Raw genomic sequence first — 25596 nt, forward strand, 5'->3', positions numbered from 1 at the left:
TTATGACGTCATGTTGTACTCCTCCACGAGAAAATTTAGATACGATAGTACAGGGTTAGGTTAGTAATATAGACATACCTGTACATTATTAGTAACATTCCGATCTTTTTTATCGCTCCAGAAGTGTGTGTACTAATATGGAGGTAACTAATTTTGTTCGCCTATTTTTTATCCATTTGTGTAAAGGGACTGAAACATATGATCTGAAACATACAAAGCAGTGGCCTCTTTTCAGAATTTTGTATGGCGTGAAGACATGAAATATAGTTATGGAAGTTATAGTAACAATATTTCCAAATTTTTGATTTTAAGTTTTTGATCCATGCCCGCGGTGCATGCGACCATTTTTTGGCGTTCAACGTATCGTTGGCGGTCCTGCTGATGGGAACATTCGTCACAGAGTCTCTTCAGGAATAACTCCTGCAAAAGCTACATCCACTAAAACGACGAGGAGTTATTTCCCAGAGTCGTGGATATGGGCGGATGAATATATCGGGTTAGAAACGCTTGCTTGTGGCTTCTATCGTGTGATAGAATCATCTTATGAACTTGCATGTGTATCTCTGCTTTGTCGTAAATGAATCATAAAATTTACTTTAAGTCTGATTTTGATTATTTTATATAATCTACTCTTTCTCAGCAAAATCACGATTGCAAATTTAAACTTTCAAGTCATAGTGATTTCGTAACAGAAATGACAAATTTGAAGAAAATTACTATGCACAATAAACATAAAATTTTCATAAAATCTGATTTCGATTATTCTACTCTTTCACAGCAAAATCGCGATTGCAAATTGAAATGTACATAATGTAATAAACAATAAACCGTAATAATCATTTCTCACATAAAATGGCGAATGCCAATAAAAAAACAAAACATCCTAAACCAGTTCTCAAACTTTCATTATCTGTGGACCCTTTTCAAAGACTCCCAACACCAGTGGTTGTTGCTTAGTTTGACAAACACCCAAATTATTTTTTGGGTTAGTTAGGTATAGGGGGCAACATTAACAGAAACTGGCCCCGGGCACCAGGAAAGTTTGACACGTCACTGTCCAACAATTGTATAGATCTGCTCTTATTAAATGCCAATTTTTGTTTTAATAAGTTTCTATTCGTTATTTTATGCACAGTTTTGCAGACAGCACTAGTTTTTGAAATGTATTGTTATTGTGTAAGGGTATCATCATATAGATCAGTGTCTCTCAGCATTTATCTCTTGTGTCCCATCTGTAGCGTTAAAAAACCATAAGCCGGTACATGCAATTGCTGAACAGGCAATTGCTGTTGCTATTTTCGATGCATTTTTTTTTCAAATACTACGCTGACATTGTTTCTTAAAGCAAAACGCTCTTAGGTTTCCATCAACGTAGTTTATACGGAATCATTTTTCATATATCTATATGTACGTAGTCAGTGTAGTCAGAGACCATACGTCATCTCATGGCACATCTTGTCCTGTTATGGTATATCATGTCACATTTTATTGTGACATCACGTTTTGGTATGACTTCATGTTGTACTTACTCACGAAGGGATTTAGGTACGCTATTGCAGGATTTGGTTAGTAATATAGGCATAAAAGTTTATTATTAGTAACCTTCAGATAAAAAAATTCGCAAAACAGTAGCTTTTTACAGAGCAGTAGCCGCTTTCACAGAATTTTGTTAGAAGTGAAGACAGGAGAAATGTCGTATAAGTAGTTTCGTAAGAATAATTTGAAATTTTGCTTCAAGTTTTTGATCGATGTCCGCAGTGTATTCGTGTAAGAATCTTTGGCGGTGCTGCTAATGGGAACATTCGTCACAGAGTCTCTTCAGGAATAGTTCCTGCAAAAGCTACATCCACTAAAACGACGAGGTGTTATTTCCCAGAGTCGTGGATTTGGGCGGATAAATATATCGGGTTAGAAACGCTTGCTTGTGGCTTCTATCGTGTGATAGAATCATCTTATGAACTTGCATGTGTATCTCGGCTTTGTCGCAAACGAATCATAAAATTACTTTAAGTCTGATTTTGATTATTTTATATAATCTACTCTTTCACCGCAAAATCAGGATTGCAAATTTAAACTTTCAAGTCATAGTGATTTCGTAACAAAAAAGACAAATTTGAAAAAAATCACCACGCACAATAAACAGGAAATTTTTATAAAGTATGTGTTCCATTATTCTGCTCTTTCACAGCAAAATCACGATTGCAAACTAAATGCATATAATATATTAAAACCTGAAACAGAAATAATCATTTTTCAGCGAAATATCGCAAATACCAACAAAAACAAAAGGGTACTCCTGAAGAAAGTATGCGCACCAAGATGTCGCGTAACCTGAAACTCAACCTGGTACACAACCCGAGTTCAGGTTGTGCGCCATCTTGGTGCGCATACCTCAGGAGGTCCAAAAGAAGACTTTCTAAATCTGTTTTCAAACTTTCCTGATTGGGGACCCCTTTTAAAGACTTTCAAACACTTGTATACATCTGCGCCAAGTTTCGTTTTGATAAGTTTCCATTCGTTATTTTATGCACAGTTTTGCAAAAATCTCTAGTTTTTGAAATGTATTGTTAATATGTAAAGCTATAAGTTTATAGTCATGTAAACCAATGGTTCTCAGTCTTTTAACTCTTGTGGCTCATCACTGTATAAAGAACCTTAGGCCGACACAATGCACGTTGAGGAACACCGCTGTAAACGGTGTGGCAGCCTTTAGATTGTCAGTATTTGTACGCGTATTTTCTCGGTTAGTTTTTTAGGTGGGAGGATCATTGATAGCAAGCCAGGGAAAGTTAGTTTTCAGTAAATCGTTCAAGAATAGTGTAAAATGGAGTTGGAAAAAACGTAAGAATTTATGTCTCACTACCAATGCCACAAAACGTTTTCTGTTTTTAGTCTTTGGATCTAGCCCTTGTTGCATGAGAAGACAATTTATGCGTCGGCGACCCGGTAATGCCCGTATTGTGGGTGGAAACGATATGAATAGAAACGCTCCTCCCGCCGCAAAAGTGGGGACTTCTACCAAAACAAGAAGTTTCTTTCCCGAATCGTGGATTTGAGCGAATGAATACATGGGGTTAGGATTCTCGATGGTTGTTAGTTGTCTGCTTCTGGCTTGTCTATGCTTGTACTATTACGACAAGCAGTAATGCTGCATGCGTTTTTTTTTCGAACAACTCAAGTTGTTTTCACATTGTAGAATATAAAATAAATACAAAAAAAACAGGAATAAAACATAATGAAACAATGTTAAATTCACTGTTATGTAAAACGTAATAAATAAGTCATAAGGTGACCCACGAAAAAATTGTTACCATGTCATTGCGGAACACATTATAGGGCAAGAGTGGAAAATTGCTTTTCTAAAGGGGCCACGCAAATATAATATACTTGGGAGGCTACTGGGAAGACGTTCAAAAATCGATATGAAGCTGTGAAGCTGTAAAAAACATTTTTTTTGCAAATAACTGGACTCGATAATAATCGCATGTCTGCTCATTTCACTGATGTAATACAATAGGTTTTAGTTAAAATTTATAGCCATAAAAACAGTAGTAGTAATTTAGTCGGGCACAAGAGGGCAGGATGAAACCCTTCGGTGGGCCGGATTTGGCCCGCGGGCCCCAATTTGACCATCCTTGTTTTAAAAAGAACATAACTTGTTTTTACATTTAACTATCTTCATTACGAGTCTTGTGTGCATAGAATAAACATACTGAGTTAATATATGATTCAATATATAGTCAATATGATGCCTAAGTTTAATATAAATCTTACCTAGAAAAAGCGCGAAGCGAACTGCGACTGCATGAGTTGAGGTGGCCTAAATGCCAGGCAGGTACCTTAGTTTTAGATCAAAATAGTAAACTTGCGTTAAGGAAGTACACATGCATAAAATTCAGACAGGAAAGAAATCACTATAGGGCGTAGAACGAGAATTGTATTAGTGAAATTTGTACTTTTTTGCAATGGGTTACTTATTATTTCAAAGTTCCAATGCATCCATGGATGCTTTTCCGCCTCGGAGGCCCTGGACCAGAATCGGCAATGGCGATGGCGGGACAGCCTGGTATGGCGGGACAGCCTGGTATGGCGGGACAGCCTGCGCCACCACCTTCCCAACCTGGACAACCTGGAGGGTCTCAGCCAACTAAAGCTCGGAGCTACTTCCCAGAATCTTGGATTTGGACAGAGGAGCTTGTGGGGTTAGGAATTATTTTAAACATAATTGTCTTGCAACCTGGCATGTTTTAAAAATCATCATTTTATTTTTGTTCTGTGATTAGCTAAAAGTTTTATAAAATGCCACGCCTACTTTTTGAAACGCTCAACTAACCAAATTATTGCCTAACGCATTACGCAATCGGTGCTGGTGACGTAATATTACTAAATAAATCAAAAAAGGAACATGTTGTTTTGAGTCCGATTCATCAGAGAAATCGTTCTTAAAATGTTGAATCTCTTCACCGCATGTATTACATTACTGAAGAACATTTATAATTGCGATATATAATATTTAGAAATACGTGATTTGGTGGAGACTAGAAACTTCGTTTTCGGGCCTTGTTTGAACACATTGCTTCTTTTCGAAAAATTTCATAACATTAATTAACAAACGAAGGATATATTTCACATTGTGTAACACATAGTAATCAGCGGAAAACCCCGTGCTTTAGGCACAATGTACAGACTTCTTATGATTGAACGTAGCGTTTCTTATTATTATATGCTCACGAATCTGATATCACAAAAATAGGAAATCTCTAATATGTGATGAGTCCATATATATGCCTCAAAGTAAAGAGGTAGTCTTGAGGATAGTCTTGAATACATTATAAAATATAATTGGTCCACTCAAACACAGCACATCCGGTCCATATTAACTTTAAACAGAATTTGCATGTTTTTTTTTCATTTGCGAGCAATCAAAAATCATACGTTAATAACTCATGCCGATTTCGTTTATTTTTTATTTTTTGCTCATGGGACAAAAATACTTGACACTATTAAAAATGATCAGAAACTTTATCTAAATTACACAAAAATTCGAATATCAGAATACAATAGAGATCATTTAGAAGGTAACAAACACGTCTTAAATTCGTCTTACCAAGTAAGGCGGCTTATTTACGGGCATCGGTAATATTTTGTGTTTGACGGTAAACTAATCAAATGATTGAATATTATATATGTAATCTTATACGCAGAGTATGGTATATGTTACAAAAACAAACTGAGTTAGTTTTGAGCAAATAGGAATCTGTAACGTAAATATCAAATAACCAGAAAAAAATCATCAAAATTAGCGTATAAATTAGTTACAAACAGTAATACAGACTGAGAGTCAGATGTAGAGTCTTTATATTGTTTATTTTGTTTCCTCGTTGTATAGGAATCGTTGTTTTGTAGTAACTAGTTTTTGTCTTTTTTTTATAATTTTGTTAGGTTGAGCCAAGTTAGTGAGTGATGAATAAAATTTCGCGCGCTCATATTGTTTACTCATGAATGAGTGTGTGTCAATTAGCTTGGGATAAATTCTGGTAGAGCAACCAAAGATTATTCTGTTATGCTCTTATATTCAGCTTTTTACAGTACGATACGGTAGTATCTATATTCGAAATGTAATCATAAAGATATTTACGTATTTATTTAATTAGATGCGAGCCGGTACGTTCAAAATATGTACAACCTTCGTAGTCGTGAGGCTTAAACTCAATACTCTATATCGCTATCTCGTGGTCAGAAAAATATCAGATTTTAAAATATTCTAATCTCTGACGACCTTTTCACATCTTTTCAAAGTTGGAGAATTCTATTATTACGACGGTCCAGTAGGATTGGCAGGTGTAAATTTCAGAGGGATGGCGGAGGTCGATTTTGAAATGCTTGCAGATTATTCGATGGACTTTGACATGGACGACGCTGATGGATTTGCAGGGAGTTCCCAGCAATTAGGCTCCAAAACAAGGAGTTATTTTCCAGAATCTTGGATTTGGACTGACAGTAAAACGGGGTTTGTGATCTGTGTTATTAATCAGCAAAATCGCCCGACATGCGAATGGGTGGTGTCATTGAAATAGAAATCACTGAATATTTTGGGATGTCAGAAACATGTTGTTCTATAATTTTAACATTTGGTTTGTTTATTTTGGCAAGTTGTAAATGAAGTATGCAAAAAATACTGGTAGATTCCTAAAAATGGGGTTGACTTGTTCTATTAATCTCCATACCGACATGCTGAGACCTCTGTACCACATAATAACACTCTTTTTTGACTAATTGGTGAATTAATTGATTGAAGATCACATCAAATCTTCAGTTATGATTAACCATTGAATTAACTGAAAAATTCGATACTAATTTACCTCAAATACCACTAAGGTTGTGAATCCCAAAACAAGAACACACATGTCGTGTAGGATTACATACGCATTCTGGCATTTGTATAGAATCATTTAACAGCAGAAAAGATCACAATGTTTCGAAAGTTGAATTTGAACTCCCGTATGCGCGATCTACTTGTCGGCGGTTTGTTTTTTGGGCGTTCTTGGAATTTCATGATAGTCAGCGAACTCGTTTCTAGACCCATGACCTACATTGATTTCTCGTTGTTAGCGAGTCCTACACAAAAGAGAACCTGTTACAAGATTTTTGAATCCCAGCACTGGTGGACTATTTGTTGATCGACAATTAGAATATATAACATAATTTCCTCATTTTGGTCTCTGACTTCATTTATTATGGTAATCTGATATATATCTGATATGGCCAAATCCTGCCAGTTCGGTAATTCAATCTGGCCCGCTCGATACTGCCGCAACCAAACTGAAAACAGATTTTGATATTTGAGCTAAAAATAGCTCAAGAATTTTATTGAGATTTCGATTAAATTTAGTTTTGTCACGAGGCTTATTGTTTTCCACTTTTCTTTTTGTAACGCTGTAACTATTTTTCATAAAATGTATCTTTTACATCACACTCACATGGCCCGCCAGTCTTGGTGGGCAAAATTTTTGGCCCTTGATCCAAAAACTTTGCCTACCCCTGCCTATATCCATGCTCATAGTATCATATCAACAGATTATCGATCAAGGCCAAACAATACGTCCCTTTGCACGTAAATTCAGAATTGGAACCTCGCGTTCGCCCTCCTTTTTGTACAGACTAGAGATAGAAAACAGCTGAAGGTTTAGCTTAGAGAAAGATCTAGTTCTGTCCAGAATTGCAAAAATTGTACAGGTTACCACAGCACCACAGCTTTATCTAAATTTGAAAAGGAAAAGTTTATTATCTTTACCAAACTAGAAAACACACTACACGCACACATACATATGTATACAAAGTTTTCAGTAAAAAACTGAGTAAGCAACGTTTCAGGGTTATCGTAGTCTGTTATCATAACGTCTGTTTCCGACATTGAATTAATAAATTTGCCCCCTTGCAAGGATAATTATTTATTATCATTTATCAATTTATTTGAAGACCCCTTTGGCGGATTGGAAGGAAACGGTTTTCACTTTTTCCCTTCGGTTCCCATGGCTCTTGCGAGGACGGAATCCAGAATCGTTGGATCCAATAAGCAGTCCGGAGCTTCAAAAACTCGAAGCTATTTTCCGGAGTCATGGATATGGACTGATGACCATACAGGGTTAGCTTGAAATTCGAAATACATTCTTCGCATGCAATGTGTGCTTTATATTATCGTGCATGTGCCGACTTATTTTGCACGATCCGCCTCAAAGGCCTATCGTGTCCACTAGCGCATACACCAATGCTCATCCTTTTTCTTAAATGTTGCTATGACTTACTTTGTATATCACAATTTGTAATTTGGCGTAGAATGTCGATATTATGACTTCACACTTTTGGTATGTGACGTCCCTCTTTGGTATTATGATATCACAGTTTTGTTTTATGATGTCACGTTTTGTGATATGACGTCACGCTTTGAGTGTTCTACTTTTTGTCAGAATGTAAAAGTTATCCCAATTATTTGCTCAATGCATTTATTCTATGATTTAGTATAATACAGTATAGGTTCAGTTATACTGGGGGAAATTATTTACCGTATATCATTACCGGTAATTATACAGGGTGTCTAAAAATTCGCCTGATTTTATAGTAATAACAATTGTAAGTTTAAATAAATTTTATTGTATGATAAAAGAGAATTACAAGCACAATAAGAACTATTAATAAAAACATCATTTGTGTCGTGCCGACACAAATGCTAATATATCCGAAATGTGCATTTTTGCTCTGAAACGTTCATATGGATGTAAAATAGAATAGTATTTGAATCGTGACGGACGGAGAGTCACAGCCGTGCATAAATTGTTTTGAAAATAGTTGTATTTTGGAAACTGAGAAAAAGAAAAGATATTTGATGTATGTTTACTTCAGTAGTCAGCACTGGGGGGGAATTAGTAATGCCCATCGTAATAGTCAGGCTTATGACTTTGATAATGTTTTATGCAGCTGGCATCTTTACAGATTAGTTACAGATTAGCTTGAAAACCAACAACTAAAATTACGATCTCGCTAAATCTTTCTTGTGTTTAATAATATTTCTCTCTAGGGGGCCATGGTCGACCAATGCCAATGATGATGGCTATGAACGCTGCGCCTATGCTTAGGTCGGCAGTGCCGGTAATGAAAGGAGCCTTTCGGCAATCGTCGACTAAAGTTCGAAAGTACTTTCCTGAAACATGGATATGGGCTGAAAAGAGTTTAGGGTTTGTTTGTAGAAAAAACATGAATAGACAAATGGTCTGGTCTGGTTTAGCACGATTTTGACCTTCACATCAAATAACAGCAACGACACTGTGCTTTTGCGTAATGGTCATGCTTCAATGAATTTTAATAATAGTTGTGTAACCTAAATATAATTCAGGTTGTGAGACAAGTTGCATTCTTTTGCATGAATAGAAAAGTTTGTATCTGGGCACAAAAACAGGCTGCAAGACCTTAAATGCAATTTTACTTTTAAATCTTTTCAGGGAGACATGGACCAATAATGTTTAAAACATTGGAGTTTGCACGAATGATGTTAGGAAGTTCCTTTACCAAATCTGCACAAAGTATTGTTAAAGTTCGGAAATATTTCCCAGAAACTTGGATCTGGACAAATGACACCATAGGGTTGGTTCGAGGGTGTAGTGTGATCATGAATCATGTAATACCATTATTATTAGGGGCGTCCACCACAGATATTTCAAGGGGGGAGGTGCAAATCTGCAAATGACTTACTTCTTTTGGGTTGGTCAGCTGGACGCCCATGGTTTGAACATCCTTAACCCAATAATCCTTATCATCCTAACTTGTCATGTTAGTGTAAATTTATCCCTGATTACATTGAATGGTTTGGAATGTAATAAACTCATGATGGGGTTGGACCAAAAAACACGAGGGCATGCATAACGATTTTGAGTTTCAAATAATCCTATTTGCCAGTTGGTTCCGTGCTCGAGAATGCAACTTGTCAATTATCTGGACAGTAGTTGAACTAGGTGATTGCAGTTAGCTATGTACTGTGTGCAGCTGTAGTTTTGTTTTGTAGTATCATTAGAGAAATCATATCATTTGAACTTTTCCATACTCAATAATTTCATCCTCATTCATTCATTTCTGTAGTTGTATGTTAACATGTCTGATTGTAGAGTTTGTCATTACTGTATTAACATAGAAAATGTGACTTTCATCTTTCCATGTTGAAAGAAATGTACTGAGTAGTTTTTCTTTGTTTGTGAAATGCTGCCTACAATTTCAAGTTATGGTTCGAAATTAGTACAGCAGAAAAGTGTTGACGAAAAGATGAAAAGGGTAAATTGTAGTCATGCAATTTTAGAAGGTTAATATGTGTGAGTGACTGTTTTTAAAATGTTTCTTTGAGGAGAAGACATATTGTAGACTTGGCTACTAAAATTGATGTTCTTGTTTTTATTGTAAAGTTAGTGTTATATCGATCAGTTATTAAGAACCTTACTGGTAGAAAAATTTGTATGAAACATTGCTATAATGGAGTTGAGTGTTCATGTTCTCCAAACTAAAGTGGATTTGGGCATAGCAAGTTGGGCATGTCTAGAGCATAGCTTAGCCGAAATTGAATCGCATTATTTACAGATGTACACACCATGTACAGCGAGTACAGGTGTTTAAAGTGAAGTGTTCTTTTTTTTAAAGTCAACTACTTCTGGCTTGAAGAAGACGCGCAACATGTAATGTTTGCCATGGCGACAGATGATGGAGCTCCAGTCAATAAAGTATTAGTAGATCAAGGCTCAGCGTCTACCCCTTCAGTAACAAGAAGTTTTTTTCCTGAATCTTGGATTTGGACAGATAGTCAGATAGGGTGGGAATATGTGTGAAGTGTGTTATACTTTTCAAAGTTTGTCTTGTGTGTTTTGACAGTCTTCCGAACCCCACGAGTCTTTGAGTCTTGTTTCATCATTTTTGTGATGTTACCTGGCAATTAGATATACCTCCAGTTTCCTAACCTACTGTCTACATGTCAAATCAGCAGCAGAAAAGGTCCTTCAAGTGATGTTTGCGGAATTTATAAACATTTATATAAACATCACTAATTCTAAATGTAGCTGTATAAACTATGTAATGCTCTCAAATATCCAGTTTGGTATAGCAACACTTACATCCATAGACATAGACTCACTAAATTCATTTTTACATTTCGTTTTAAAAAGCAATTCCATATACTTACATCTACATAAATATGATCTCAAACATTCTATTTGCTCAGGTATTTTCAGAGATTATCGCTTTCGTGTGTCACCAACTAAGGCTTAAAGTACTTGCAACCTTTTTTACAGCCATACATTCATAACAACCCTGTCTATAATATATACGCCTTAAACATTTTAAAGACAATTTTTTCTTACTAGTTAATTTAACTACTTAAATTAAATACTTGTGATCCTGCTAATAATAAAATAGCTCGGAAAAAGCTCACAATGCGATCCAAGTGTTATATTAACCTTACAGATACACAGATTTCACTGTTCAAGCAATAACCTTCGACTCTCATATTTCTCCTTCGTCATCCTTCTACTATGAAAAGCATTGGTTTAATAACGTTCGCCTAGCTTACACAATAAGTTGCGCTTACATGTTACTTACTGCAAATCTGCGCTAAATACTACAAATCTGCGCTAAATACTGCAAATCTGCGCTAAATACTGCAAATCTGCGCTAAATACTGCAAATCTGCGCTAAATATCGCTGCTTCAAGCTCGCATATATCTTCTTCTTCCTTGTAGCTAGGCTGTAAATGAACAAAACCCTCTATCTTTGTCAGAAAAACATCTATTACTCGTTACATTCATTCCACAATTCATTAATATTGCATGATGCATGTGTTTATACTTCTTCAATTTAACAATTAGCACTAGCATGGTTGAATTTAGTATGTCACGAACATAAATTGAATGAAACTTGGCATTGAATCTAATTTGAGTTGGCACCCAATTCTGCTTAATATGAAACAGTATATGCCTGAAATCATTGCTTCAACCAGCTAATGAGAAAAGTAATCTGCACCTGCTTTGGCCAGTATTGTTTTCGCTATAACCCTTTTCTTGGAAAAAGTTATAGACGCATGATTTTACCATTAGCTTACATTGTTACAATAGTGGATGCATGAAATTTTTAACATCACATATATTGTGTTTATTTAACTTGTTTGCATGTTTACTTGCTGTAGTGCAGTTTCTTGCATTTTTATTGTTAAGTGGCATTGTTGCAATTGGTATCTCGAAAATGAAAAAAAAAATCTAATACAAACAATACATACCAAAACTGTCTGGCAATGCTGTTTCCAATTCCAATAATTCCATTTGCAACATCTTGGTGATTGCATGGGCTTGCTTGCTGCATGTTAGAATAAAGTTAAGTCCAAAATGTATGATTGATTCATCCAAATTGATAAAAAAAAAATATAGAAATATTCGGTACTTTTTATTTGTTTAAATCTAATTTTATCATACATTTTGGATTGTATGTTGGTAGCTTAAAGCCTGTTTACACCCCATATTTTGATAAATTCAGTTTGTATAAAAGTAATCATAAATTTAACTGTTCAGCTTTTCCCATACCTAATCTGGCAGACCCTCAAATTATGATAATTTATTATTAAATTGTTTTATTGACTTCCACGCTTAAGATTAAATAGGAAATCTCACTTTTTTTTTATTCTATCCCATTGTTAACGTGATTTAATGATAGGAAATAAGAATGAATAAAAAAATTGGTATTATCCAATTTTTAATTAAAAAATCTACTCATGTTTGTTGGGCCTTGCTGGACTTATACTTATCCTAAATTATGATCTGAAACCAACATCGCAAATTGATGTGATGGATTTGTTTATGACTTTAAATTTATTGAAAATCATTTTGCAAAATACTTGGTGTAAACAGGATATAAATTCAAAACTTTGACACAATTTTTAACGTTGTTTTTCTCCAAATCCAGGGACGATGGTTCGACAACTTTTACCTACAACACTCCCGATACAATCACTACCTGGGAGCTCAGTAGTTTTGCTGTTTCTGACAAGAAAGGTCTTGGAGTCACTGATGAAACATCAAAGGTTGAATTTGTTAACTGACTCTATTTCTGGTTATGATTGTGTACCGAGTGCTATGAACATGTTTATCATTGTAAATTTCCCGCGTGCATTACCATGTTGGGGCTCTTATTATAATGAATGTACAAACCCTCTTCAACACAGGATGGTATGTTTTGAATAAACTGCATTTTACCTTTATTAAATTTTATATTACTGATAGTTTCACATATTACCAAACTATACCAGCAGTTCTCAACCTTTTTTCTGCACTTCCAATTTGGGTCTTCGTTTCCAACATATTACATCCTACAATAAAATTTAGCCGCTGATTGAACTTCTTTTTTTTGTCGAAATTCATTCAAAGTAATTTCATCCCCATTAGAGACCTCTCAATTACTCATCGGTTGGAAACAACTGCAATAGACTAACACATTGGAAGAAACCTTTGAATGTTTTCAAAACCTCAAATATTCGCATATGTGCAAAAAAGTACTACATTGGCAATCTCATTTTGTTACAGATTATTACTAAAAAATAAACATGATGAGATACTTCCTAAACGAGCTTCAAGCTCGTGATTATTGGGATGATAATATCATCAACTGAAATCTGACCATGAACTAGATTTTATTTAAATTACCCTTTATATCACAGATCACAGTCTTCCGCAACTTCTTCATTTCCCTGAATCTTCCTCCAACCATGATCAGAGGAGAAACACTGAATATGAAGACGACCCTCTTCAACTACTTTGATGATGAGCTGACAGTGAGTTTTCCGAGCTTATAAAATCGATTTTCATCAAAGTTAAGGATATACAAATTCATTGATTTGCCAACCAAAAACAAATAAATAAAAGTACACATACAATAAAAAAAAGAAAAATGTTTTTTAGTAAAGACCGGATGGAGCGATAGGACCATACGATCATGAGAGTCAGTCCCCTACATTATAGAGACAGCCTACAATAATAGCAGTATACAGCAACCTTGTTTAAAGTAAAAAATATATTACAGATATTTCGATAATTTTTATAAAATATTGAAATGGTTTATTAGATTATGTATTATATTGTGTCAGATTATGGCCTTGTATTATTGGGAGTTCAGTCCAAGCTATGCCTTATTTCTATATTAACTAATTTTTTTTATGTGGGTGACAGTCACCAAAATAGTATAAAAGAGTTGCTCACTCCCCAGTTTTTATAATTTTGTTGAATTGAATATGAATATTCCGGTTTTAACATTTTAAGCCCATTCAATAACTTACCTCTTTTATGTGAGTGCCAGTGACCAAAAGTTGCTGTTTTAGTAATTTTATTGAATTAAATTTCAGGTCACTTTGACTCTTAAAGAAAATGAATGGTATGACCTTGTTATCCCTGGGGATGACCCAATCGCTGCTGGACCAATCAGAACGGTGACAATCCCAAGCAAAGATTCAGTAACCGTTGTTTTCCCGATAACATTCAAAAAAGTTGGAACAGCAAGAATCTCAGTCTCAGCAACATCACCAAGAGCTGGAGATGCAGTAGAAAGAACTATGGTTGTCAAAGTAAGATGATTCAAAAAATCTTGATTATTCTAGAGTCTAGCTCATTGGTGGGCAGGGTTTTGGACCAGGGGCCATCTAGACTGGCGGGCCATGTTAGTGTGATGTAAAAGGTTACACTTTATGAAAAATAGTGTTACAAAATCAAAAGTGGAAACAATGGGCTTTGGGCCGAAACTAAATTCAATCGCAATCTAAACTAATTCATTAAGCTATTTTTTTTAGCTTAACATCAAAATTTGATTTTAATTTGGTTGTGGCAGCATCAGGCTGGCCAGATTGAACTACCCAACATGCCGGATTTGGCCCGCGGGCCGTAATGTCCCATGTCTGGACAAGCTTCACACCAACACAGATAGCTCAGAAACCTGGGGCTCCGGACTTGCATGTGGCTCTTTTTTCTCGGAGATCTAGATAGCTTTTTGGTTTGACTAGCAGAATGTTACAGAAATATATCTGTGCTATCTGTGCTAGTGTGCAGCAAGATTCTTCAAACTTGAATCGTTTACAACTGACATGGGCAAAATACGGCCCACAGGCCAAATCGGGCCCGTTGAGTAATTCAATCTGGCCCGCCTGATGCTGCCACAACCTATCTAAAACCAAATTTTGATGATTTAGTTAAAAAGAACTCAAAAAATTTGTTTAAATAAATTGAGATTAAATTCAGTTTGGACACGGGGCTTATTGTTTACCTCTTTTGCTTTTGTAACACTTTAAATATTGTTCGTGAAATGTAACTTTTACGTTAAATTTACATGGCCCACCAGTCTGAGTGGGCAAAATTCCAGTTCCCTGCTCTGAAAACCTTGTCCACCCCTGTTTTAGAATAATTATCTTCACTCTTACGCAGAACTCGTAGCCCCGACTTACAATTACATTCATCAGAGAAATTGCAATTTTAAGATTTGTGGTACATTCTCATGCCAACTCATTATTTATCAGTGCTATAGTGTATAGCCTTGCTTAGAGTAATCCTTCTCGAAATCTTTTATGAACTTTGAATTCTTATTTTTCTTAGCCTGAAGGAATTCAGAAGATTGAATCTCACAGTAGTATCATTGATAAAGAAACAGACGACGGTGTTCCTGAATCAGTGACTTTCAATGTCAACATTCCTGAAGATGCCGTGGAAGGGTCAGCTCGTGTTAAGTTCTCTGTCTCAGGTATGATGATGTTTTAATAATGGAACATTTGATTAGTGTTTTTGACAACTAATATATCGATAATCAGCACCCTTATCAGTGCCATAAGGTAGGAGTTCTCAAACTTTTGGTGTTATGGATGCGGTGAGGGGGTAGACTATTATTTACGGAGCTGCATGATAAATTTACAAAAATATAAATAATCTTTTGGAACTCATAGATAATGTCATATTTGAATTACCACCTTGTTGCCATATTTTGATGCTACCGTTGTCAAATTTTGTAAATGCTGTTGCTGCTTTGGACAGGTACAAAATCAACCAACTCAGTATTTTAATAAGTAAATGGATAGCTCGTAGAGCCCTGGGATTCTCTCATGGGGCTCTGTACGAAGCACTTTGAGAACCCATGCCATAAGGTTGTCAGAGCCCCCCCTTTCCAAGCTATACCTATTGCTACAGGCAAATTCTCAGGTTGAATCGAAATACCACGAAAATTTTTCTTTCTATTCCAGCTCTGAGCAGTTTATTCTCAAATTTTGTGCACCATCTCTCAGTTTACTATAATTTATTAAATTCGATTGACAAAAACAATAACAATGTTTCCAATTTCTTGTGCGATGAATAAAGTTCAAAGACAGTTTTTTATTTTCTTCAAAATATTATTGAGCAATTCATGTACTGTTCCCTGAAGTATAAAAATAATTCTTGCTCATTTTTGTCCAGGCAACATTCTTGGAAGCGCTCTCAGTAATCTCGGAAACTTGTTACAAATGCCGAGCGGATGTGGCGAACAAACTATGGTCGGCTTCGCACCTGATGTTTATATCAGTTTGTATCTGAAGAAAGTTGGTGAATTGGAAGGAAAAATCAAACAAAAATCAGAATCTCATATCAGAGAAGGATACACTAATGAATTGAGGTGATTTTATAGTTTGGTTTGCAGAGTTGATTATGTGCGAGAGGATTGGTGGACTCCTCTCCGCCGTACGGTGGTTCACGTGACCTCTGGTCGGCTACGGCTTCCTCCACCAACAGGTCCAATACATGATAGGAACTGATAACTGGACAAGAGACTGTGATTCGCCATATGATTAAACTGTCTTATTAACTTTAGTCTCCCCCTAGTAAATATCTTAATCACATCCTATCCTAAAATTCATGAAAAATAATTGAGAAAATATTGATAATATCGGCAATTCTACTGTATTTTGTGGAGTGAAATTTTCTCATTGAAATATGTTATTCTGTTACACAGATACCAACGAGATGACGGCTCATTTAGTGCATTTGGTTCAGAAGATCGTTCTGGCAGTACATGGTTGACCGCATTTGTTGCAAAATGTTTCATAGCGGCTAAAGAACTCAATAGTGACCTTATCGAAGAGTCAAAGGTCAACCGAGCCATCAACTTCATTCTCAAACAACAGAATAAAGACGGAACATTCAATGAACCAGGAAGAGTTATTCACAAGGATATGCAGGTTTGAGTAATTTTTTTTTTTGGGGGGGGAGGGGGATTTACTCGAAGCAAGACCACATGCACTTACTCAAATATCAGAGATATTGATCTCTGAGCGAAGTTACAGGCACCACTAAAATGCCAATTATGTCCGTTTGATCATTCTGTACTATTTGAAATTGATTTGTTCACAACATCGCTTCCAACAGCAACAACTATAAAACTAAGCCATTCACAGATAAACTTTGTGTCCAATAAGTATCTGCATCTTATTCATAGGCTGGCTATATAGTGCTCCAGGAGCGTGTGTACCAATATGAAAATATCTAATTTTGTTTGCCCACTTTACATCAAGTTGTGTAATGGGACAAAAGCCTATGGGCAAAAGATATATTCACTTGGCTAACACAGACAGTCCCCGAACTCGTAATAGTACTAAAATAGGGAAACTCCGAATAAAATTATTGCCTGACCCTAACCTGGTACATACACTATGGGAGTACCGGCTGAATATTCAATAAATATTAACAGGATGTAAGGCCAACTACTTCTATACCTGACATGGACTAGCAATAATACAAGTGTGGTTTGCCTTCTTGTCACATGGCTTTTGCGAGAAACTTTATATAAAAACAAATAAAAAACACACTGGTACAACTTTATTTCATTCCTTAGTTCTCAGTGTGTTTTTGCAACTTTTCAGTAATTACTTTAACTTAAACATGAATATGTTCATTCTAGGGTGGAGTGGACAGCAAAGAAACATTGTCCTCGTATATGCTGATTGCCTTGTCTGAAGGAAATTGGAAAAAGAATGAAGTAAGTACCAGTCAGGATTAAACTGGCTTCATTCATTGTTACTTATCGATGTTGATCGGTAAGTATGTTGATAGGTATTTGTTTGTATGTCTGTTTGTCTGTCTGTCTGTTAGATGCACGCGATATCTCACGAAAGTGAGATTGAATCTGCTGCAGATTTTGCATGTGCATTCATCATAGCTCGGATCAGAAGCCTATTGATTTTGGATAGATTATGTCGTATAATTATCGAGTTATTAATTAATTAGTGATGGGACACACAGTGTCACTATGAAGTAAGACCACTGTTTTGGGGGATCCCCTAACCTTCGAATGATAAGTCTTCGGTTTCCAACCAAATTCCAGTTTAAGTCTTTGATAGGTGAGTTTGCCCAGAGAAGAGGCAAGCATGCTCAGTCAGATATACTCAACTTTGGAGGTTACCAGCGATCAGTGTGTCATGAGCTATTGAAACTTCAAAGAGTAATTCTGGTGCATTGCACGCACACCAGTCATTGAAAATTTGGTAAAAAAAATCCTTCCCAAATCGTCCCAAACTTTTGTCAACTGAATTGCCGTAGGTGTTAACTCCATAGTTAACTAATTCATTAATAATGTGAATTCGTTCACAGTAAAGTGTGCCATAAAACTCGAACCATATGTCACATTTTTATTCACCACAACTATCTTGTTGCCTGTTCATCAGTGTAAACCGAGTTATGTTACGCTTCTATACAGGATGTGGAAGCTGCAATGAAGAAGACTCAAACTTATTTGGAATCCAGAATTGAATCAGTCCGAGATCTCTACACTCTGTCTATCATGGGATATGCCCTGTCTCTTGTTGAAAGCATTGAAGCTCCAAAGATATTGAACATCATTGACAGCATGTCAACTGTAAAAGGTAGTGCATTTTTTAATGTAATAAATTTACAGGATTTGATATTATGGTTCTCAAACTTTCTTGATACACGGCCATTCCTTCCACACTTATGGTCCTCTGTCATTTCATAAAATACTTAGTTTTGCTCTAAAGGCATTCCTATCAGTTATTTTATGTGTCGTGTTTATGGATGAAAACGATTAATTGAAAGCTGCAATCCAAGAATTGAACAAATCTGATACATTCAAAGTTGTTACAAAAATTTTATAACATTTGAGGTCCATTTCATTTTCCCATTTGTCAAAGCTTAGAATTTTCAGCTAATTCCTAAATTTCCCATAAATTCACACAGCCAACATGAAATTCTGGGAGAAAAAGACAACTGGAATGTCAAAATGTGAAGCAAGGAAAGAATATTGTCCAATGGATGATGATAAACCAAGCACAGCGTCTATTGAAACTACAGCGTACGTTCTGTTGACTTATGTGAAGATGGGACGAGAAGACATCATGCCTATTGTTAGATGGCTCGTTGAACAACGTGGTGCATTTGGAGGATACCATTCCACACAGGTATGTTTGAGTATAATTTGAGTAAGTATAATTTATTCGTTCTTTAATTCTGTTCTAGATATGTAAGATAGCACAAAATATTTGAACATGTGAATTTATGTAATACCAAATTATTGTGATTTCATATGCCGTAAAGTATTCATTTGGTCTACTTATCATCAGATGCCTTACAAAAGAAGTATGAATAAAACTCAAAGACAAAATTTTTGAAAGTTACCACATTGTTAATCTTATCCTCCTTCCTCTCCTCTGTAATAAATTCTCCTCTTTCACAGGATACTGTTATGGCAATCCAAGCTCTTTCAACAGTAGCCGGATTATTCTCTGAACGTACAATGAATCTCGATATCAAAGTAACTCACAGCGGAGATGAAAATTTCGAGGAAACTTTCCAACTCTCGGACAGCAATCAAATCGTATTGCAAATGGCTCAGGTAATTGTCTAGACAGATAGAAAGAGATTTTTTTTCGTCAACCAGAAAAACTGAACATTGCCACAGTGATAAAAATAAACAACAACATACCAGTTTCGAAAGTACTGGTATACACTTTTGTTTGAATAGAAGTTGAAATTTAACACAAATAACGACTCATCTATATTCTCAATTTCTTAGCTTCCTGCAGTATCAGGAGATGTTATAATTGAAGCCAGTGGACAAGGATTTGGTGACGTACAAGTCACTGTTTGGTATAACCTGCCTGTCGGTCCAAGAAGTGACGATCCGTTCATTGTAGAAGTCGATGTTAAAGAACAATACCAAGGAGAAATTGTCAACTTACAAGTTTGTTCCAGGTAGTGTGACCGTTTTTTTGCTATTTGAGAGTAATTCATGTGCTCCCGAAGTATTCGTACCAAGATGGCGCACAAATTGAACATAGTATGTGTACCAGGTTGGGGTTGTTCAGGTTGTGCGTAATCTTGGTACTAATACTTCCTGAGCGCCGTAATTCAAACCTAACCAGCGATAGAACTTAATTTTTGTTCTCACATCTGGAAAGAGTGAAGGTTAAAGATTTCAGGTTCCAACTACCTCACTGAGTGTAATAAATTGGGTAGGACATATTTCAAAGAGATACTGTAAAGATTCCTTGTATTACAAAAGCGTAGCTACTCGTTTTGAACATTGTTCAGAGCAAAAGGATAAAATCCACATAAGATCACCGACTTATTGATCTAGCGGCGTGTATCCTTCGCTCTGACTCAATAGCGACACCGCATGTCCCATCACTAATTAATCAATAACTCTCTGATTATACAACATAAATCATTCAAAATCAATAGTCCAAGATAATATGAATGCACATACAAAATTTGAAGCAGATTCAACCCCGCTTTCGTGAGATATCGCGTAACATACGAAAGTGTCTAACAGACAAATACCTATCAACATACTTACCGATCAAGATTGATAAGTAATGATAGTGCTGTTTGCAAGCACACATAAAATTTAAAAAATTCACATAACCCAATTAATTATTTCAGAATCAATGAAGATCGTACAGAAGTTGTCGAGGGCACTGGAATGTTTGTGATAACAGCAGCGCTACCTAGTGGATACACAATCGATGACAAAGAAGCAACGAGAGAAAATCGTCAATTGAAACTTGTTGAACTCGATGGAGATCAAATCACAGGATATTTTGATGAGGTACCTTTATTATTTTTGATGAGATCTATATTTTCACCCCAGTAAAAGCACCAAACAACAGGGTATAGAGCACGGGTGGGCACAGTATTTGAACCAAGGGCCAAAAATGTGGCCCACCTAGACTGGCGTGCCATGTAAATGTGACGTAAAAAGTTGAATTTAATGAAAAATATTTACAGTGTTACAAAAGTCAAAGTGAAAATCAATAACCTCGTGACAAATCCAAATTTAAATGCAAACTCAATAAATTCCTTGAGCTATTTCAGAGCTTAACATCCGAATTTGGTTTTAATTTCATTGTGACAGCACCAGGCGGGCCAGGTTGAATTACTCAACGGGCCGTAGTCAGCCCATGTCTAGTCTAAAAAAGTACGTTTAAAAATCTTAAGTGATTCAAGAGTCTTGCTGCACACTAACACAAATATATTTTTGTAACGTTTCGTCTGACCAAGGTCAGACTTCTTCAGGAATATTTTATTAAATGTACAGGCGTTCCCAGCCTTTTTTTCGATATACTAGTATTTTTTTATTAATGTTCCATAAATGTATTTTTTAATGCTAGTTAGGGATGAGATTCCAATATATATTTCATGGGAGATCAAATATGGGCGCTTCAAAAGTATGTGTACCAATATGGAGGTAACTAATTTTGTGTTGGCTAATTTACGTCAAGTTGTGTAAAGGAACTGAAATCTATGGTCAGGGGGTATATTCACTTGGCTAACCCCAAACTTGTAATAGAACTAAAATAAGGAAAATCGGAATAAAATTATGGCCTGGTACACACACTACACCTAACCTGGTACACATACTACGGGAGTACCAAAATATTATAGATGACTCAATCGAATGGCGAACCACGACCTCTCTTTAACTAGTTAAGCGTTTCGGATGCAGGAACTTGCTGGTTGAGAAAGCCTTATCTGACTAGCGGTTATATGAATCTCTACCTGAAGCTGAGTAGTCAAGTAATCCTCTTTAAGACAATCATCTCCCACAAATTTCAAACATGCAAACTCACACTGAGTACATTGTGGCGCATTGGCGACTGTGGTTTTAATGTCAAGCACAGGGTGGGTAAGGTTATTGGACAAAAATTTTGCCCACCTAAAATGGCGGGCCATGTAAGTGTGACTGACGAAGATACACTGTGGTTGATCCAACTAAGTTAGTTAAGATAGAGTTATGGTGACGTTAACAAAACCTTGTCGGCACTGAAGTGAAACTCGAGGCTGCGAAAGACCCCACATGACAAGCACACAAGCATCATCAGGTGGAACAGATTGAATCACTCACTGTGCCAGATTTGGCCTGTGGGCGGTAGTTTGCCCATGTTAGGTCTAGCACTTCACTGAACTAGCGTTGAGCCCTAATTAACGATTAAATCCATCTTATTCTCACAGCTCCCTAAAGGCCGAACCATCTGTATGTTATTAAAGCTTCGTCGTTATGCTGAGGTAACTGGAGTCAAACCACAACTAATAGAAGTCATGGATTATTATGAGCCAGGTTTGTATTTTGACCTTAAATCAATTAAAATCATAGGATTCACATATTTATCCCAGGGGAGCAATTCTCTTGCACATGATTATCCCTACAGGAACCGTATTTCTAACGCTTTCTTTTCCAAATTTTCCAATTGTCATTTTATTTTTATCGACTTTGTTTTTATTTACAGCTAAAAAAGCAACAGCTATGTACGCACCCCCAGAAGAAGAAGGTGGCAATGTCTGTGCAACGTGTGGAGAAAAATGTATTGGATGCCCACGTAAGTAGAAAGCTTTCTTATCAGTATTTTCACTCAGACCAAGTCTCTAATCAAGCAGACACTGAAGTACAAGGTGTTCATAAAGTCTTTTTTCAATTTCAATTCTGTTTTGAAGTCAGTTCTCAATATATCTTAATCAGGTTCGTTCTATTTAATTAAGTGTTTATTTGAGTTATTTTACTTTATTCAATACATCTGTAGTGAGAGACCAACAAATTATATATTGTAGTGACAAACTCCTTTGCAATTTGAAAAATTTCAAGACTTTATGACTTTTGCCCGTATAACAGCTGCCAAATTTTTCAAATGTACTTTCAGACTGGAATAGTATTTTTGAGTTTTTTATCGAGTCACCAGTTTAGGAAATGTGTCGTATTTATACCCTAAACAAGTTTAAAACCAAGCTGAGATTGAAGTATAATAAATTGCCAGTTTATACATTCTGCATAAACGAAGTGCATATTCAATAAGGTGAAAAAATAAACTACTGGTTACTGAAATCTTTCCCGGTGTGGCCCTAGTTTTATATTTCAAATATTTTTGTAGTTGCCACATTTTTATATTTTTATTTTCATTTTTAGCAAAATCTAAACCGAAGCCGATTGCTCGAGAATTTATCGGAAAATCATATTGTCGAAATATGAAATTCCCTTGTCCAGGTATGTGTGTTGTATGTTTTTGAATGTAGAAACCTTAAGCTTTGCTTCTGGATAACTAACTTACATCCGCGATTCACTTACCAAGTATCTGGCACGAATACTTTGTTAACTATTTCGATAACCCCGTAGTCTTTCAATTTTTATGTGATCGAAATAGCGTTTTTGATATTGCGCAAACTGGCCTTCCCCATACTATTGTCGTGCAAGCCAACATTGCCAGAAATAACCATGACAACCTCAAGTCCTTGACTAATAAGTATGAGATAGGATTTACATATTTTCCTTTGGGGAGACGATAGCCGATAAGGCGATTTAATCATGGCTGCCAGTCCATGCATGGACTTAATGGTGGAGAAAGACATAACCGACCAGCATTTACCTGAACCACCCAACAGCCATTTGTAGTTCGGAAATCCTCTTGCGTATAAAAAACCTGCATTGGATTCGAATTTTTTAACCCACACAAGATAATCAGATGTGCAATGGAGAATGTTTTGGTAACGATTAGTACCATGCGCTGCACCGCCAAGTCTTTATTTTGGTGACTGTTCTATCTTGACAGCTTCCCCATTGATTGGAGTTTTCAATCTCATAATGAGTGCCATTGCATAGACTTCAATATCATTATTTTTGCCAAAGTAGAGGTACGTTAATAAGGCAATAAACCGCAATCTCTCGTCTTGTTATTCCAGATATATGAATATGGATGAGTGGGAGAAAGCTGTAACCACCTGCTCTATTGAGAAATCCTCCACTAGTCTCTTTTAGCTTTGATACAAGGTTTAATAAAAAATGATGTAAACCTCGAAAAATATTTTATTTACAGATTTCATTGATGGTCTCTACTATGACACCGGTTCCCATATCTACAAAATGATGATGAAATATCCCAACGATTCAAAATGTGCTGCACCAAATGATGCCGAAAACTCACAAAAATATATGGGTCTTCCAGGTAAGTTTGTTTGCCATTTTTACCTGTCTTATCGTATAGAATTATGGTGGTGAAGTACGCTTATAAATATCAATGGTCGCAAGACTTAAAATGGAGGAAGGAATTTCCAAGAAGCTGATAAGACGCATATAGCAAACCTCAGCCTCTTGTTTTGTTCCAGTCCATGCGAAACTGGTTACCCTAGTTATTTGTTTCATATGCATGGATTTGATGGTGGAGGAAGCCGTAACCAAGCGTTTTTGTAAACCAGCCTATGGCTGAGTCTAGCACTCCTCTCGCACATAATTATCCACACAAGATTTGAACTTTTGTGGTACCCACGCAGAGTAATCAGAGGTGCGGTGACGAGCATATTCCTAGCGCTCAGTACGGTGTGCCACACCACCAACCTTGGGTTACTTTTTTGATCTGTGGGGTCCAGTAGCAATGGATTTCTTCAATTCAATACTCGTTTATCGAGAGCTTTCATTGAATTCTCCACTCTCCTTCGTTCTGGAAAAGTTATGTTGGTTAAACTTGTTAGCTGTTTTGTATAAGGTATCCCAAACTGCTAACAAGCGATAAATTGTTATTTACAATATGAAGTCGTCTTATCTGTTTTCCTCTTCTGAAATTCTATTCATCAAACCAAATCTTTTTCAGGAACTCTTTTCAATGGAGTCAACCAGTACATTGAATGTGGAAAGACAGACTATTTTGAAAAAATGCTTTCTGGCAGCGAAGGATTTACTATTTCAATCTTAGTTTATCCAACTGAGCTCAACAAGCCAAAATTTTATGTTGTATACTCATTTGCAGGACGAAAAGGAACGAAGCCAACTGTTATATTTGCAAAACGACCAAGGTAATTCATATTCTACTGCTATATCTCTTGATTTCATAGAATTTGGGTTTTGTATTTGGTTTAGACCGGGACTGTGCAACATTTTTTGTCATTGGGCCATTCAAGAAACTTCAGACATCTAGCTGGCCCACACAAAAATTTTAGCGGGAAAAGCAAGGCCTTACAGTAATAAATACCGGGCAAAACGGTAGGAGCAAGATTTTACGCAGTAACAAGAACAAAAAACATTATATATTTTCATTCATGTGAACGGCTATTCAAACATAAACTGTCGGATTACAATTTTATACTTGATGGGAAAATATCTTAGTGTTGACAAGGGACTGAAGACTTGACAGGGCAGGTTGAAGCCTACGGACCGCTTCTTGCACACCCCTGGTTGGGACCGACTCCCTTTGTCTTACTAAGCTTTAGAAAGCAGTGTTTAGGAGACTCAAGTCACTGATACAACTTGAGTTGAACTCATTCGTTGAAGATTCGAAGTGATTTTATTGAGATGACTTGGATCATTATCGACTAACAGCCAGTGAGACGTAACTCAGTCATTAGCTCAACTTCGGACATGACTCGAGGCACGGATGACCTATAACCTCGCAAATAGGGGTCTAGACACATTTAATCACCATATCTAAGAATAAGAAGTTTATTTTGACTCCATAATCAGCATAAAAGACGATAAAATACATGATGGAAACAAAATTAATAAAACTGATTTCAGAATCGGGAAAGC

General features: G+C 36.2%; 1 protein-coding gene across 9 annotated transcripts in view; it reads left to right on the forward strand.

Moving 5' to 3' along the window:
* LOC120334398 (CD109 antigen-like) overlaps positions 1 to 25596 on the forward strand; it is a 48882-nt gene that overhangs the window by 20768 nt on the left and 2518 nt on the right. For 4 of the 9 annotated variants that reach the window (XM_078109341.1, XM_078109342.1, XM_078109339.1 and 1 more), the window contains exons 19-35: positions 12484 to 12601; positions 13235 to 13348; positions 13916 to 14134; positions 15153 to 15297; positions 16002 to 16197; positions 16534 to 16759; positions 17479 to 17556; positions 18274 to 18439; positions 18771 to 18991; positions 19267 to 19425; positions 19606 to 19784; positions 20475 to 20640; positions 22044 to 22149; positions 22319 to 22408; positions 22990 to 23067; positions 23894 to 24022; positions 24665 to 24866. In XM_078109341.1, coding sequence (XP_077965467.1) covers positions 12484 to 12601; positions 13235 to 13348; positions 13916 to 14134; positions 15153 to 15297; positions 16002 to 16197; positions 16534 to 16759; positions 17479 to 17556; positions 18274 to 18439; positions 18771 to 18991; positions 19267 to 19425; positions 19606 to 19784; positions 20475 to 20640; positions 22044 to 22149; positions 22319 to 22408; positions 22990 to 23067; positions 23894 to 24022; positions 24665 to 24866 — 2592 coding nt within the window. Of the gene's footprint in view, positions 1 to 312; positions 497 to 3988; positions 4203 to 5799; positions 6011 to 10179; positions 10349 to 12483; positions 12602 to 13234; positions 13349 to 13915; positions 14135 to 15152; positions 15298 to 16001; positions 16198 to 16533; positions 16760 to 17478; positions 17557 to 18273; positions 18440 to 18770; positions 18992 to 19266; positions 19426 to 19605; positions 19785 to 20474; positions 20641 to 22043; positions 22150 to 22318; positions 22409 to 22989; positions 23068 to 23893; positions 24023 to 24664; positions 24867 to 25596 lie in introns of all 9 variants that reach the window. The other 5 variants (XM_078109337.1, XM_078109346.1, XM_078109343.1 and 2 more) reach the window with 4 other exon arrangements.

The sequence above is a fragment of the Styela clava genome, chromosome 15, assembly GCF_964204865.1.
Source record: "Styela clava chromosome 15, kaStyClav1.hap1.2, whole genome shotgun sequence".
Classification (NCBI taxonomy): domain Eukaryota; kingdom Metazoa; phylum Chordata; class Ascidiacea; order Stolidobranchia; family Styelidae; genus Styela; species Styela clava.